The sequence below is a fragment of the Lactuca sativa genome, chromosome 6, assembly GCF_002870075.4.
Source record: "Lactuca sativa cultivar Salinas chromosome 6, Lsat_Salinas_v11, whole genome shotgun sequence".
Classification (NCBI taxonomy): Eukaryota; Viridiplantae; Streptophyta; class Magnoliopsida; order Asterales; family Asteraceae; genus Lactuca; species Lactuca sativa.
Genome location: NC_056628.2, coordinates 29,516,471 through 29,528,876, shown reverse-complemented (window position 1 = coordinate 29,528,876; position 12,406 = coordinate 29,516,471). Strand labels below are relative to the sequence as shown.

Here is a 12,406-nt window from a genome sequence, read left to right as displayed (position 1 = left end):
GCTCTCTCTTACGGTTCTCCGGTCTCACGGCCTTTACCTAGGCGTCTCGGATAGTATCTAAGACTGGAGTCATCACCGTCATCCTCATATACATATCTTGAATCGGAGCACTCTCTGCTCTGCGGCTCAAGGCATCGGCTACCACATTAGCATTGTCTGGGTGATATAAGATCTCGCAGTCGTAGTCTTTCACTACATCCAACCATCTTCTCTGTCTCATATTCATGTTGGGCTGATCCATAAGGTACTTCAGGCTCTTATGGTCCGTATATATTGTACATCGAACACTGTACAGATAGTGGTGCCATATCTTTAGGGCGAACACCACCGCCCCTAACTCCAAATCATGGGTGGGATACCTCATCTCATGAGGCTTCAATTGCCTTGATGCATATGCAATCACATGTCCCCTCTGCATCAACACCGCTCCCATCCCTAATATAGATGCATCACAGTAAACTACGAAGTCCTCCAATCCCTCGGGAAGGGCTAACACCAGGGCTTCGCAAAATCTCTGGCGAAGAGTCTCAAATGAGGCATGATGCTCGGGCCCCCAAGCAAAATTAACAGCCTTTCGGGTCAATCTGGTGAGAGGAACAACGATCTTGGAAAAGTCTCTGATAAATCTCCGATACTAACCGGCCAAACCCAGATAACTCCTAATCTCGAATGGGGTTCTCGGCACCTCCCATCTCATAGCTGCCCCAATCTTGGCCGTGTCGACCAATATCCTATTCTGTTTAACGAGATGTCCCAAGAACTGGACCTCTCATAACCAGAAATCGCACATGGAAATTTTGGCATAAAGCCTCTCCGACCTCAATACTCCAAGAATCTCTCTAAGATGTTCCTCGTGCTGCTCTCTGGTTGTCGAATACACCAAAATATCATCAATGAACATGATCACTAATCGACCCAACGTAGGCCTGCACACCTGGTTCATGAGGTCCATGAACGTCGTCAGTACGTTGGTGAGCCCGAAAGGCATCACCACAAACTCTTAATGCCCATAACGAGTCCTAAAGGTCGTCTTCTGAATATCCTCCTTAAAAACTCTCATCTGATGATATCCAGATCTCAAATCAATCTTTGAGAACCAAGATGCCCCCTATAACTGATCAAATAAATCGTCGATCCTCGGAAGTGGATAACAGTTCTTGACCGTTAGCTTGCTCAACTCCCGGTAATCAATGCAAATCTGGTGTGAACTATCCTTTTTCTTGACAAAAAGGATCGGAGCTCCCCACGGTGAGCTACTCAGTCTGATGAACCCCTTCCCCAACACCTCCTGGAGCTATAAGGATAACTCCTGCATCTCTGGCAGTGCAAGGCGATAAGGTGCCTTGGCAATAGGCGCCACACCCGGAATCAAATCAATCCGGAACTCCACCTGTCTCTCGGGAGGCACTCCCAGCAACTCCTCGGGAAAAACATTCGGAAACTCGAACACTATCGGAACCTCAGAGATAGAACTCGGTCTCCCTGAAGTAACCTGCATATCCATCACATACGCCAAAAGCCCATACAACCCTGCTGTAGACTCTGTCTCATTCTGGCAGCAGAGCAGAAAGCTGATCCTGATCTGGTACCCTCGCCATACACCGTAAGCACTCCCCTACTAGGGTCTCGTATGTTCACCATTTGACGCTCATAATCGATCACAGCTCCAAACTGACTCAACCAATCCATGCCCACTATGATACAAACATCACTCATGGGTATCGACACCAAATCTATCGGGAACTTAACACCCAAAATCTACAGTACACATCCTTGGAATACATCAGTAGTGAAAACCGCAAGCTCGTCGGCTATAGAAACCCTCAGAGGTCGACTCAACGCCTCACGTCGGATACTAATGTGATGATTAAAAGCTAAAGATACGAAGGATCGACTCGCACCCGAGTCAAATAACACCAAAGCAGGTACACAACTCACAAGAAAAGAACTTATATACAACACAGTTTAAGCAAAACAAATCTCAAAATAATAGGAATAAGGAAATATGTACCAGCCACAACATCAGGTGCTGTGCGGACCTCCTCCGCTGTCAGCTGAAAAGCTCTCCCACGAGCCTTTGGTGCCTCGAACTTTGCTGGTCAACTATCAGTAACTCGCAAAGCAGCAGGGGCGGAACCCTGGGCTGATCCCTAAATGAGCTTAGGGGACTCAGCTTTCCGATGGCCGGTCTGGTTGCAGTGAAAGAAAACTGCAAACCCCTTGAGGCAATCCCTCGCCAGGTGCCCATCTTTGCCATATTTTTAGCAAATCCATGCTCGACATGATCCCTCGTGTCTCTTTCCGTACTTGACACAACTGCAGCCCTTTTAGCCCCAACCCTTTTATCAGCGGGCTTTGCCCACTTCTTCGCCAGCTGCGACTACACTGGTCTCCGATGCAGTGGGCGGGGCCCAACATATGTCGGACTTCGGTCCGATGTAGTGTGCAAGGCCCAATATGTGCATATGTGTATTTGTATGGTATATGGTAGTTTGGGGGAGCTCACTAAGCTTCGTGCTTACAGTTTTCAGTTTGGTTTCAAGTACTTCCGGTAGCAAAGGGAAGAGCTCGGGGTGATCGCATGACACACACCATAGTATTCAGCCTGAGATTTTGAGACTTAGATATTTTACTATTTGTTTTGATACAGTATTTTATATGATATTTTGAGACACATGACACTTGGCTTCTTATTGATCATGAATGATTATGGTTGTTATAATAATATTTAAAAGAAATTTTTGGGTCGTATTTTTGGGATGTTTCATTTATCATATGTGTTAGGCGGATGCTAGATCGGTGATTCGTGTACGAGGTTTATTTGTTTGCTTATGAGGTGAGTTTTCTCACTATACTTACCTTGAGTGGCAATTTGTGTGGCCGGTGGATCTTGTATGCTATTATCGAGTATTTTGATATCCTGCATTATGTCTTTGTGATTTATGCTATGTACTATTGTGAGCCTTACTGAGTTAGGACCGGAGGGTCCACTCGAGTTGTGGGACCGGAGGGTTCCACTGAGACACATTGACCGGAGGGTCTTATTTGAGATATAGCCACGAAAGGCTAGTAATGAGTTATGTGTGGTATTTTAGGGAACTCACTAAGCTTCGTGCTTACCGAGTTATGTGTTATATGTTTCAGGTACTTCTCAGGATCACGGGAAGGCGCCGACTTGATTGTACACACGAGGCGGTGTTATTTTTAAGGATCTTGGATTGTGTTTGAATAATTTATGAACATGTTTTTTGATAAATTGTCACCTTGGTGACTTGTGAACTATGTTTATGAGAACCATGTGATTTTTAAAACGGAATTTTTTTTTTTGAAAATTTACGGTGTTACATTTTTAGAAACAACCATGTAAATCTTATAGCTGAATTATAACTGAAAAGAAATAACCCGGTAAGATGGTATCAGAGGTAGGATCCATTTGGCATATAAAGATATATTATTTGGAAATCCATTTTAAACACCTTACTGGTCTGGCATACACATCATTCCCATAAGTAGATCGATTAGTATAACGATGGATATTATTGATAATTCTTATTTATAAGTTTACAATAACGTTTGTAAACATAAATATAGTTATAATCAAATCACAGTAAACATAACTCAACTTCCATGTTTTTTAAGGAAAAAACCGGAAATTGGGTGGGCAAAACTTCGAAACCAAAAACACTTTTTCTCCAATCTCTCTAGCACTCCATGACTTCACTCCTAACACCTACGAAGTACAAAAACCGGGCCTCAAGGGTTCGAGAGAGTTTGGGAGAGAATTGGCACCAAACGAAGCAGCAAACACACCTATTTATATCAAAAGCAGGGAGCCACTGGTAAAGTAGGATTGCGACATGTGACGCCCTCTGGTGGGGCCACCGGTCGGCCCTGTAATGGCCCAGATTTAATATTTTTTTAAAAATAAAATCATAACTTCCGTATACACACTCCGTTTTTGATGGATTTTATATCCACGTGTAGCTATCGAGAAGTACTACAACTTTCATTTGGACTTTGTCAGATAATTTTCAGCTTATTTTTCATTTTACGGTTCGAGAGGGCTTATACTATAAATGATGCAGCGAAATTCATAACTTCTTCATTCGAACTCCGTTTTCGATTTTCTTTATACTGTTGATTGCATATTGAAGAGTAGTACAACTTCCATTTAGATTTTTATTGCTAAAAATCAACCTTTTTTTTTATTTTTGTGTTTCACATTTTTGTATTGTGTCACACTTGAAACTTTGAAAAATCATAACTTTCTCATACGATGTCAGATTTAGGCATTCTTTATATCGACACGTTGCTAGCAAGAAGTACTTCGAATATTGTTTAGATCATTTATCCTTATTATGCATTTATTTTAATTAATATTTTTAGCCTCTCATCTCATTTTTAACCATATTTTTATACAAATATTATATTGTTATAATATTTATCCGTATAACATAAATACAGTATTATATATTAAAAAACACTTGGTAAACACATAACATGTAAGAAAATTTTCTCATTTTTTTTATAATACAATTTACATTTATTTGATAATGTAAAGAGGGTCTATCTGTAAAAAAAATGTTTAACGAAAAGTGCGGGCATTACAATTTCTTTCCTTCTGTCCCTTACACATGGATCTTCCCCACTATTAGATTTATACGACTACCATCGATTTTTTCTGAATCAAAACTATAGTTGTAGGCGAAAAGATGGCTAAAATTTGACACTGATTCTGCTTCTTCTCCGATCTGAATCTTCTTCCTCTATGATATCTTTCTCTCTAGTAACACCCTTACTTTGGCAACCTATGGGTTCAAGTTTCAAATCAAAATGTAGATTCGAGATGGTGGTGGTGGTGTTGGTGATCATGTGTAGTCCGCCTTTCTAGTTTTCGGAAACCACCATGCCACCACTTACCACTGCTACTTCCTTATGCACCTAAACTACCACTAATGTCTTCTTTGATCATCATCGAAAGCATTTTTGTGGCATAGTGAGTTATTGTAGCTCTAACGAGTTTAAATCACATTCCTTGACTTTAATCGTAGTGATTACACGAACAAATTGGTTGATTCTGAGGACCGAAACATCTTCGTACCTCCACTCAAGAGGAACATGGCTCCTACTTAGACTCGAATCCAGCATCTCGTTCAAATTCAGGCTTGAAACTTTAATGGGTTTCCCTATTACTGCCATCAGATACCTTTAAGATTCGTAGCCTTTCCAAGAAATTGATTCTCTCCATCTTCTAACTATTTGTAGGTTTTAGGGTATGACTTTGTTTGATAATTAGATCTTAAGTTCAACCATGGTGGTGGTGATGATTTATGGATGCTTAAGAGGAGAAAGAAGAAATATATTTACCAATATATGAGAGAGAGAGAGAGAGAGAGAGAGAGAGAGAGAGAGAGAGAGAGAGAGAGAGAGAGAGAGAGAGAGAGAGAGAGAGAGAGAGAGAGAGAGAGCCATTTTATTTTCCAAAGTTATAATTAATAAATAATAGTAAATAAATTATAACAAATAAAAAAATGAAAAAAGAAATTAGTGAGGGCAATATAGTGATTTCATGTTAGCAGGGATAAAACATGCAAATTTTAAACAAATGAGCGACGATCCTAGTTAATTTTTGAAAATAAGGACTAAACGTGTGTTTCGGTACATACAGGAGGGTTGATTCGTGTAATATACTCCAAATTACAACACAACGTTACACGTGATGATGAAAGACACATACCATAATCATGTGAATCAGTAACTTCCATTCGATTTATACGGAAGTTTGTTAGTTTAAACTCATATCCTATTGTTTCTTGCATTTTGCTTCTTCGGGATAATTAAGAGGTGTGTAGGCTTAAGACACCTTATTAAAAACGTTTCGTTTAAGATTCATGTTATTGTAGTCTAAAAATACTTAAGCATACATACAAGTATTATTTTTGTTTTTATACTTTATATTTTTATACTTTAAATCACAAAAAAAATTAAAAAATTAAAAAAAAATTTGTTCAGGATATGTGCAAGAATGTTACTCGATCGACTAACATGTATTATTACACAATGGTATGTTATCGACTAAATATTTGAAATTTTTTCCAACATTGATTATTTTCATATATTTGATATTGATATAAATTCAACGAATTATCATTTTTTTTTTCATATTAACATAAAAATTAAGTATTGATTACTAGTTATAGTAAATTACGCTTCATATTTGACGTTGTAAACTTGACTATTACCATTTATTTACTTTAAATTGCTTCTTTTGTACGTATTTAATGATAATATATGAAGGGTATAAACGTAATTTGCGGTTCAAAATATGGCTATAAAGAGTGAAGAAGAATGCATGGAAGCATAAGTCATGAAAATGGGATTAACAAAAGGGAAGCGGCTAACAATGGCCACTTTAATTTTGCCTCCTCTAGTAGCTTTACTTTCTCTAAGCATCCCTTTATTAATTACAGCGGACTATGCAGATAAAGCATCATATATAGCTCTTAATCATCCCATCCATGGAAAATCTCCACCACCTCCTAAATCATCGCCACCTTACATACATGGAGGCTCACCTCCACCTCCGAAGGCTCCCAAAGCTCCAAAGGCTCCAAAGACCCCGAAGGCCCCAAAGGCACCAAAGGCTCCAAAGTCTCCAAAGTCTCCAAAGTCTCCACCGCCACCTCCACCACCACCACCAGATTCACCTGGCATGTCTCCACCACCACCTCCTACGTCACCGCCACCACCAACTATGCATTGAAGGCCTCAAAAGACCACCTAGTAAGCAGGGGCAAAGTGATGATTTTAGAATAAGGGGACTAAGATTGTGGTAAGATATTAAAATATATTTATATCCGAATAACAAAATATGTATTTCACAAACACATATGTACTAAAACGTCCTTAATGTCCACATGTTACTAGAATTCATGTTAATAAATGTAAGCTTTATATATTATGGGTTTCAAATTCAACGTTTCATTGACGAAGTGATTATTTCGTTATTATTTTCATTTCATCACCTTCATTTGTGTTGCATTACCTAAACCAAACACACTGAAATGAACACAATAAATATATCTATATATATAGAAGGTAAATAAAATGAAATTCCATAAGAGCAAGAAAGATATATCTTTTTTTCATAATATTAATTGTTTTAATGGCTTATTAATTAAAATATCTAATCATATAGTTTGTGAAATAAATTAGATGTTATTATATGTATACGAAACAAGTAAATGTAACCTATGGTTAATATAGATTAGAAAAATGTAATATATTCAAAAAGTCATAAAGGAAGTTTAACTAAATAAAACAAAAGTTTTTAGCTATATTGACCGCTGCGAAAAATCCTATGCATCACAAGAAATGTATTATTATTGACATATTGAAGGTGTCAATTGTAAGGTGAAATAAGAAGAGAGCGTTTAAAATAAATAATCAATAAAAGATCATGCGTCTTTCTAAAGCACGCATGGAAAGTGTCCGCCACCACCATCACCTCCAAAGTGATAGCCGCCACCACCTTAAATCCGTGGAAACTCTTATCGCTACCTCCAAGGTTTCAACCACCTAAGTCACCGTTGTTATGGGTACAAAAATTACTTCTAAATTTTAACATCTTAATTTATGCTAACATCCCGGGTTAGCCCAACATTTTAGATTTAGTCAGTATCTTGGTATTGCCTTCGTTTTCTTGTAATATATCATTCATGTATCATGGTGTTGACTAGAAATTAATAAGACTATGTTAATAGCACGTGTTCAAAGCCATATGAACGTTGAAGGCCATCGAGATTCTGGATCAATCATGGATCAAGGAAGATCCCTAGAATTTCACATTAGTTTTTATTATGGATATGTATAAAAGTCTACTTGATCAAAATTAACAAACACACTCGCGCTTCTATTTTCAGTCTCATTCTCTCAACACTTGAGCACTTTTGCACTTACTACATGATCAGGTAGCTCCTGTAATTCTATTTCAATTAATATAATTTCTAAGGCATGTGATTTCGTCATCTCCCAAGGTTTGATGTTGGATATCCAAATAGATTATGGGCTTTCCTCATATGTCACTGTGTTTTTACATTTTCTTTTTCTTATTTACTGTTTTATCGATAACAATATTTTCTACTATATCTTTGATTGTTTATCCAATTTTATTGTCAAAACTACAAAGTATCTTTATGTGGAATAGTGGTACCTTATTTATTATCTTGAGATTTATTATAGAAATTCACTTGTTTAATAACTTCAACATTATTTTTGTCCAAAATACTTCAAATACACTTATTTCCACTTTAGAACATATCAATTTTATAAAATAGTTTTCTGATAATAATAGTTTTCTTCCCATGATCTTGGGCACAACCAAGCTCTTCAGCATATCTCAAGATTTCAAGCACTTTAGTTTTATTCCTTTTATTTTAAACATAAAAACACACTTACTAATTAGGTTACAAAATTAATCTATCACTTTTTGACAAAAACAACTGCCACCACCAAAAAAATGAATAGCACCACCAAAAATATGCACCTGAAAAATGGAGCACTGCCGGTAATAATAGATTTTTTGTTAGTAAGGACAATATATTCATTTCTTGTTAGCGGGGATGAAACATGCAAATTTTAAACAACTGACCGACACTCTGAGTTAATTTTCGAAAATAAGGACTAAACATACGTTTTGGCACATACACGAGGAATGATTCATGTAATTTACTCAAAAACTGTAATACTACGTTTACTCGTGATGATGAAAAACACATACCACAATCATGTGAATCTGTAACTTCCACTCGATTTATAAGGAAGCTTGTCAGTTTCAACTCAAAGCGTATTGTTTCCTGGATTTTGTGTCTTCAGGATAATTAAGAGGTGTGGAGACTTAAGACATCTGATTAAAAAGTTTCATTTAAGATTCATGTTATTGTAGTCTGAAAATACTTAAGCATACATTAAAGTATCATTTTTAATTATACACTTTATATTTGAAAAAACATCATAAATGGTCCTCGTGGTTTCCCAAAATCTGAAGTTTAGTCCCCGTGGTTTAAAACCCTCATAGATGGTCCATGTGCTTTCAAAATTTGACAGTTGGTCCTTATCCCTAACTCCGTTAAGTCTTATCTGTTAACTGAAGGGTATTTTCGTCATTTCACTACCACAGAGACCATTTATGATGTTTTCTCAAAAATGAAATAATATGCAAGGGTCTCTCTCTCTCTCACACACACACATTGACTGTCAAAGTCCTCCATAGGGGGAGCTCTTTTCGGTAAAAACAAGAGGGACATCAACCATGTTTTCCTTGTTCTCTTCCTATCAATCAAAGCAAATAAACAGCCCCCTAAATACCATTGATGCTGGTCCTTCTTCTTCCATCCTATAGGCCATGACAACCTTTCTCCTTCTCTTATTTCTATCTGTTTCGATGCACAACCAAGAACACCTCCATTGGAGGTGGTTTTCTTATCGGTTCCTGGTGAGTTTAGGAGCAGCAACCCTTCAATTATCTCTTCTATTTTCCCATGTGAACTCAAGAAACAACCCAAGCAAACCTAAACACCCCAATGATTCCTATCAAACAGTCAAACGAAAAGAAAAGGGGAGAGAACCAATTACCGATCGGAGCAACACCCCTGAAGTCGCGATCTGCTAAACCCCACCGAGACCATTCCTCCTCCAATCGATGAAGCATAATCCCAAACACCTCGTTGATCGGCGTTTGTAGCCACCCTCCTCCTTACTATTTTGTTGTAAGAAGTATGTGAGAAAGAACCCAAGAAGAACAGTCGGAGGTACTGACTGCTATCACCTTCACGACCCCACCCGTTTCGTCGATCGGAACCACCCAACCCACCCTAAAAGGGATCAAGAGGAGCTCACCAGAGAAGTCAATTCCCCCTCCTCACGACCGTATAACCCTAATCAAGCCATTGTCGTTGGCTTCCTGCTTTCGATCTTGCTCTTTTCTTAGATCTATCTTTGAACCGCTCTTTCTTCCTGTGGATTGTGACCATCGACGGTGTGAGAGAAACCTCGGAGGCTCGCCGGGATTTGGCCCATTCTCCCCTGCTGCTCTGTTTGCCTCTTATATGTCCCGATCAATTATGGATGAGACATGGTCCATTGTGATCATGAAAAGACGAAAATGCTCTTTAATTAACGAACAAACTTAACGGAGTTAGTAATAAGGACCATCTGTCAAAAGTTTTGTAAGCACATGGACCATCTATGAGGTTTTTAAATCACGGGGACTAAACTTCAGATTTAGGGAAACCACAGGGACCATTATGATGTTTTTTCCTTTATATTTTTATAATTTAAATCACAAAAAAGTTTTTTTTTTCAAGATATGTGAAAGAGTGTTACTCGGTCGACTAGCATGTGTCATTACACAGCGGTATGTTATCAACTAAATATTTGAAACATTTTTCAATAATTATTATTTTTAAGAGATATGATATTGAAATAAGTTCATTGATTTATCATTTTTGTCATATTAACATAAAAATTAAGTATTGATTACTAGCTATTACTATATTACGCATGATATTTGACGTTGTAAATTATACTATTGACATTTATTTACTTTACATTGCTTCTTTTGTTCATATTTAGTGATATTATATAAAGGGTACAAACGTAATATTTGATTTAAAATACAACTATAAAGAGAGAAGAAGCATGCGTGGAAGCATAAGTCCTGAAAATGGGATTAACGAAAGGGAAGCGGCTAACAATGACCACTATGATTGTGCCTCTTCTAGTAGCTTTACTGTCTCTAAGCATCCCTTTATCAATTACAGCAGACTATGCACATAAAACATCATATATGGCTCTTAATCACCCATCCATGACAAATCTCCACCACCACCACCTCCTAAATTATCGCCACAACCACCTTACATCCATGGAAAGTCTACACCTCCTCCTCCAAAGTCACCACCACCTAAGACGCCTGGAAAGTCTCCACCAACACCTCCAAAGTCACCGTGGCCACCAACTATAAATGGCAAGTCTCCACCGCCACCTCCTCCCCATAAGTCATCACCACCGCCACCTTACGTACATGGGAACTCTCCACCTCCACCTCCAAAGGCTCCAAAGGCACCAAACGTTCCAAAGGCTCCAAAGACTCCACAGTCTCCACCACCACCTCTAGGGATCCAACACCAGATGCACCTGGAAAGTCTCCAACTCTCCACCACCACCTCCTACATCACCTCCACCACCAACTACGCATGGCAAGCCTCAAACCACCACCTTGTAAGCATGGGCGAAGCGATGATTTTAAAATTTGGGGCTGGGATAAGACCGTAATAAAATATTGATATATATTTTTATCAAATAACAAAAATATGCATGTCACAAACATATAGATACTAAAAAGTACTTAATGTACACATGTCACTAGAATTCATGTTAATAAATGTAAGCTGTATATCAAAGTTTCATTGACGAAGTGATAATTTCATTATCATTTTCATTTCATCACCTTCATTTGCGTTGAGTTGCCTAAACCAAACACATTCGAATGAACACAATAAACATTTCTATATATATATATATATATATATAAGGTAATTAAAATAGAAGTCCATTAGAGCAAGCAAGATATATATTTTTTTCACAATATTACTTGTTTGAATGGCTTATTAATTAAAATATCTAACCATATAGTTTGTGAAAAATTTAGATGCCTGTTTATGTATATAAAACAAGGAAAGTAATCTACAGTTAAAACATAGAGTAGAAAAATATAATATATTAAAAACTCATAAATGAAATTAATTAATTATAACAAAAGTTTTGGGTTAAATTGACTGCTGCCAAAAAGCCTATGCATCACATACTTTATTATCATTGAGGTGTTGAAGGTGTCAAATAGAAGTTGAAATAAGACGAGGTGGTTTAAAATCAATAATTAATAAAAGGTAATATATATATATATATATATATATATATATATATATATATATATATATATATATATATATATATATATATATATATATATATATATATATATATATATATATATATATATATATATATATATATATATATATATATATATATATACCCTAGTAAATGAAAATGACTTTTGCCACATATCATTCTTTCATAAAATCAACCACATGTCATTTTGTCATAATTTGAGATATATTTATTTTCCACTTGTCATTACTTTAATTTTTATTTTCAATATATCATTAATTTAGTTTCCATAAATTAAACCTACCATAAAGTATTAATTTCAAATTCAGTTTCAAATAAATTTACAGTTTAAACCTTTATGTTTAACATTTTGTTATAATTAATCCGTTTAGTACACACTAAACACATAATTTTAATTTATTTATTTTTTGCATGTTTTTTTCTGATAATTTTC

The 12,406-nt window shown here is 36.7% G+C and overlaps 1 protein-coding gene across 1 annotated transcript; it reads left to right on the top strand.

The window, feature by feature from the left end:
• The first annotated feature begins 6,373 nt into the window (after nucleotides 1-6,373).
• Nucleotides 6,374-6,763, top strand: LOC111883185 (leucine-rich repeat extensin-like protein 3). The gene has a single exon (XM_023879538.1). The coding sequence runs from the start codon at nucleotides 6,374-6,376 to the stop codon at nucleotides 6,761-6,763; it is 390 nt and encodes a 129-aa protein (XP_023735306.1).
• The last annotated feature ends 5,643 nt before the right edge of the window (nucleotides 6,764-12,406 follow it).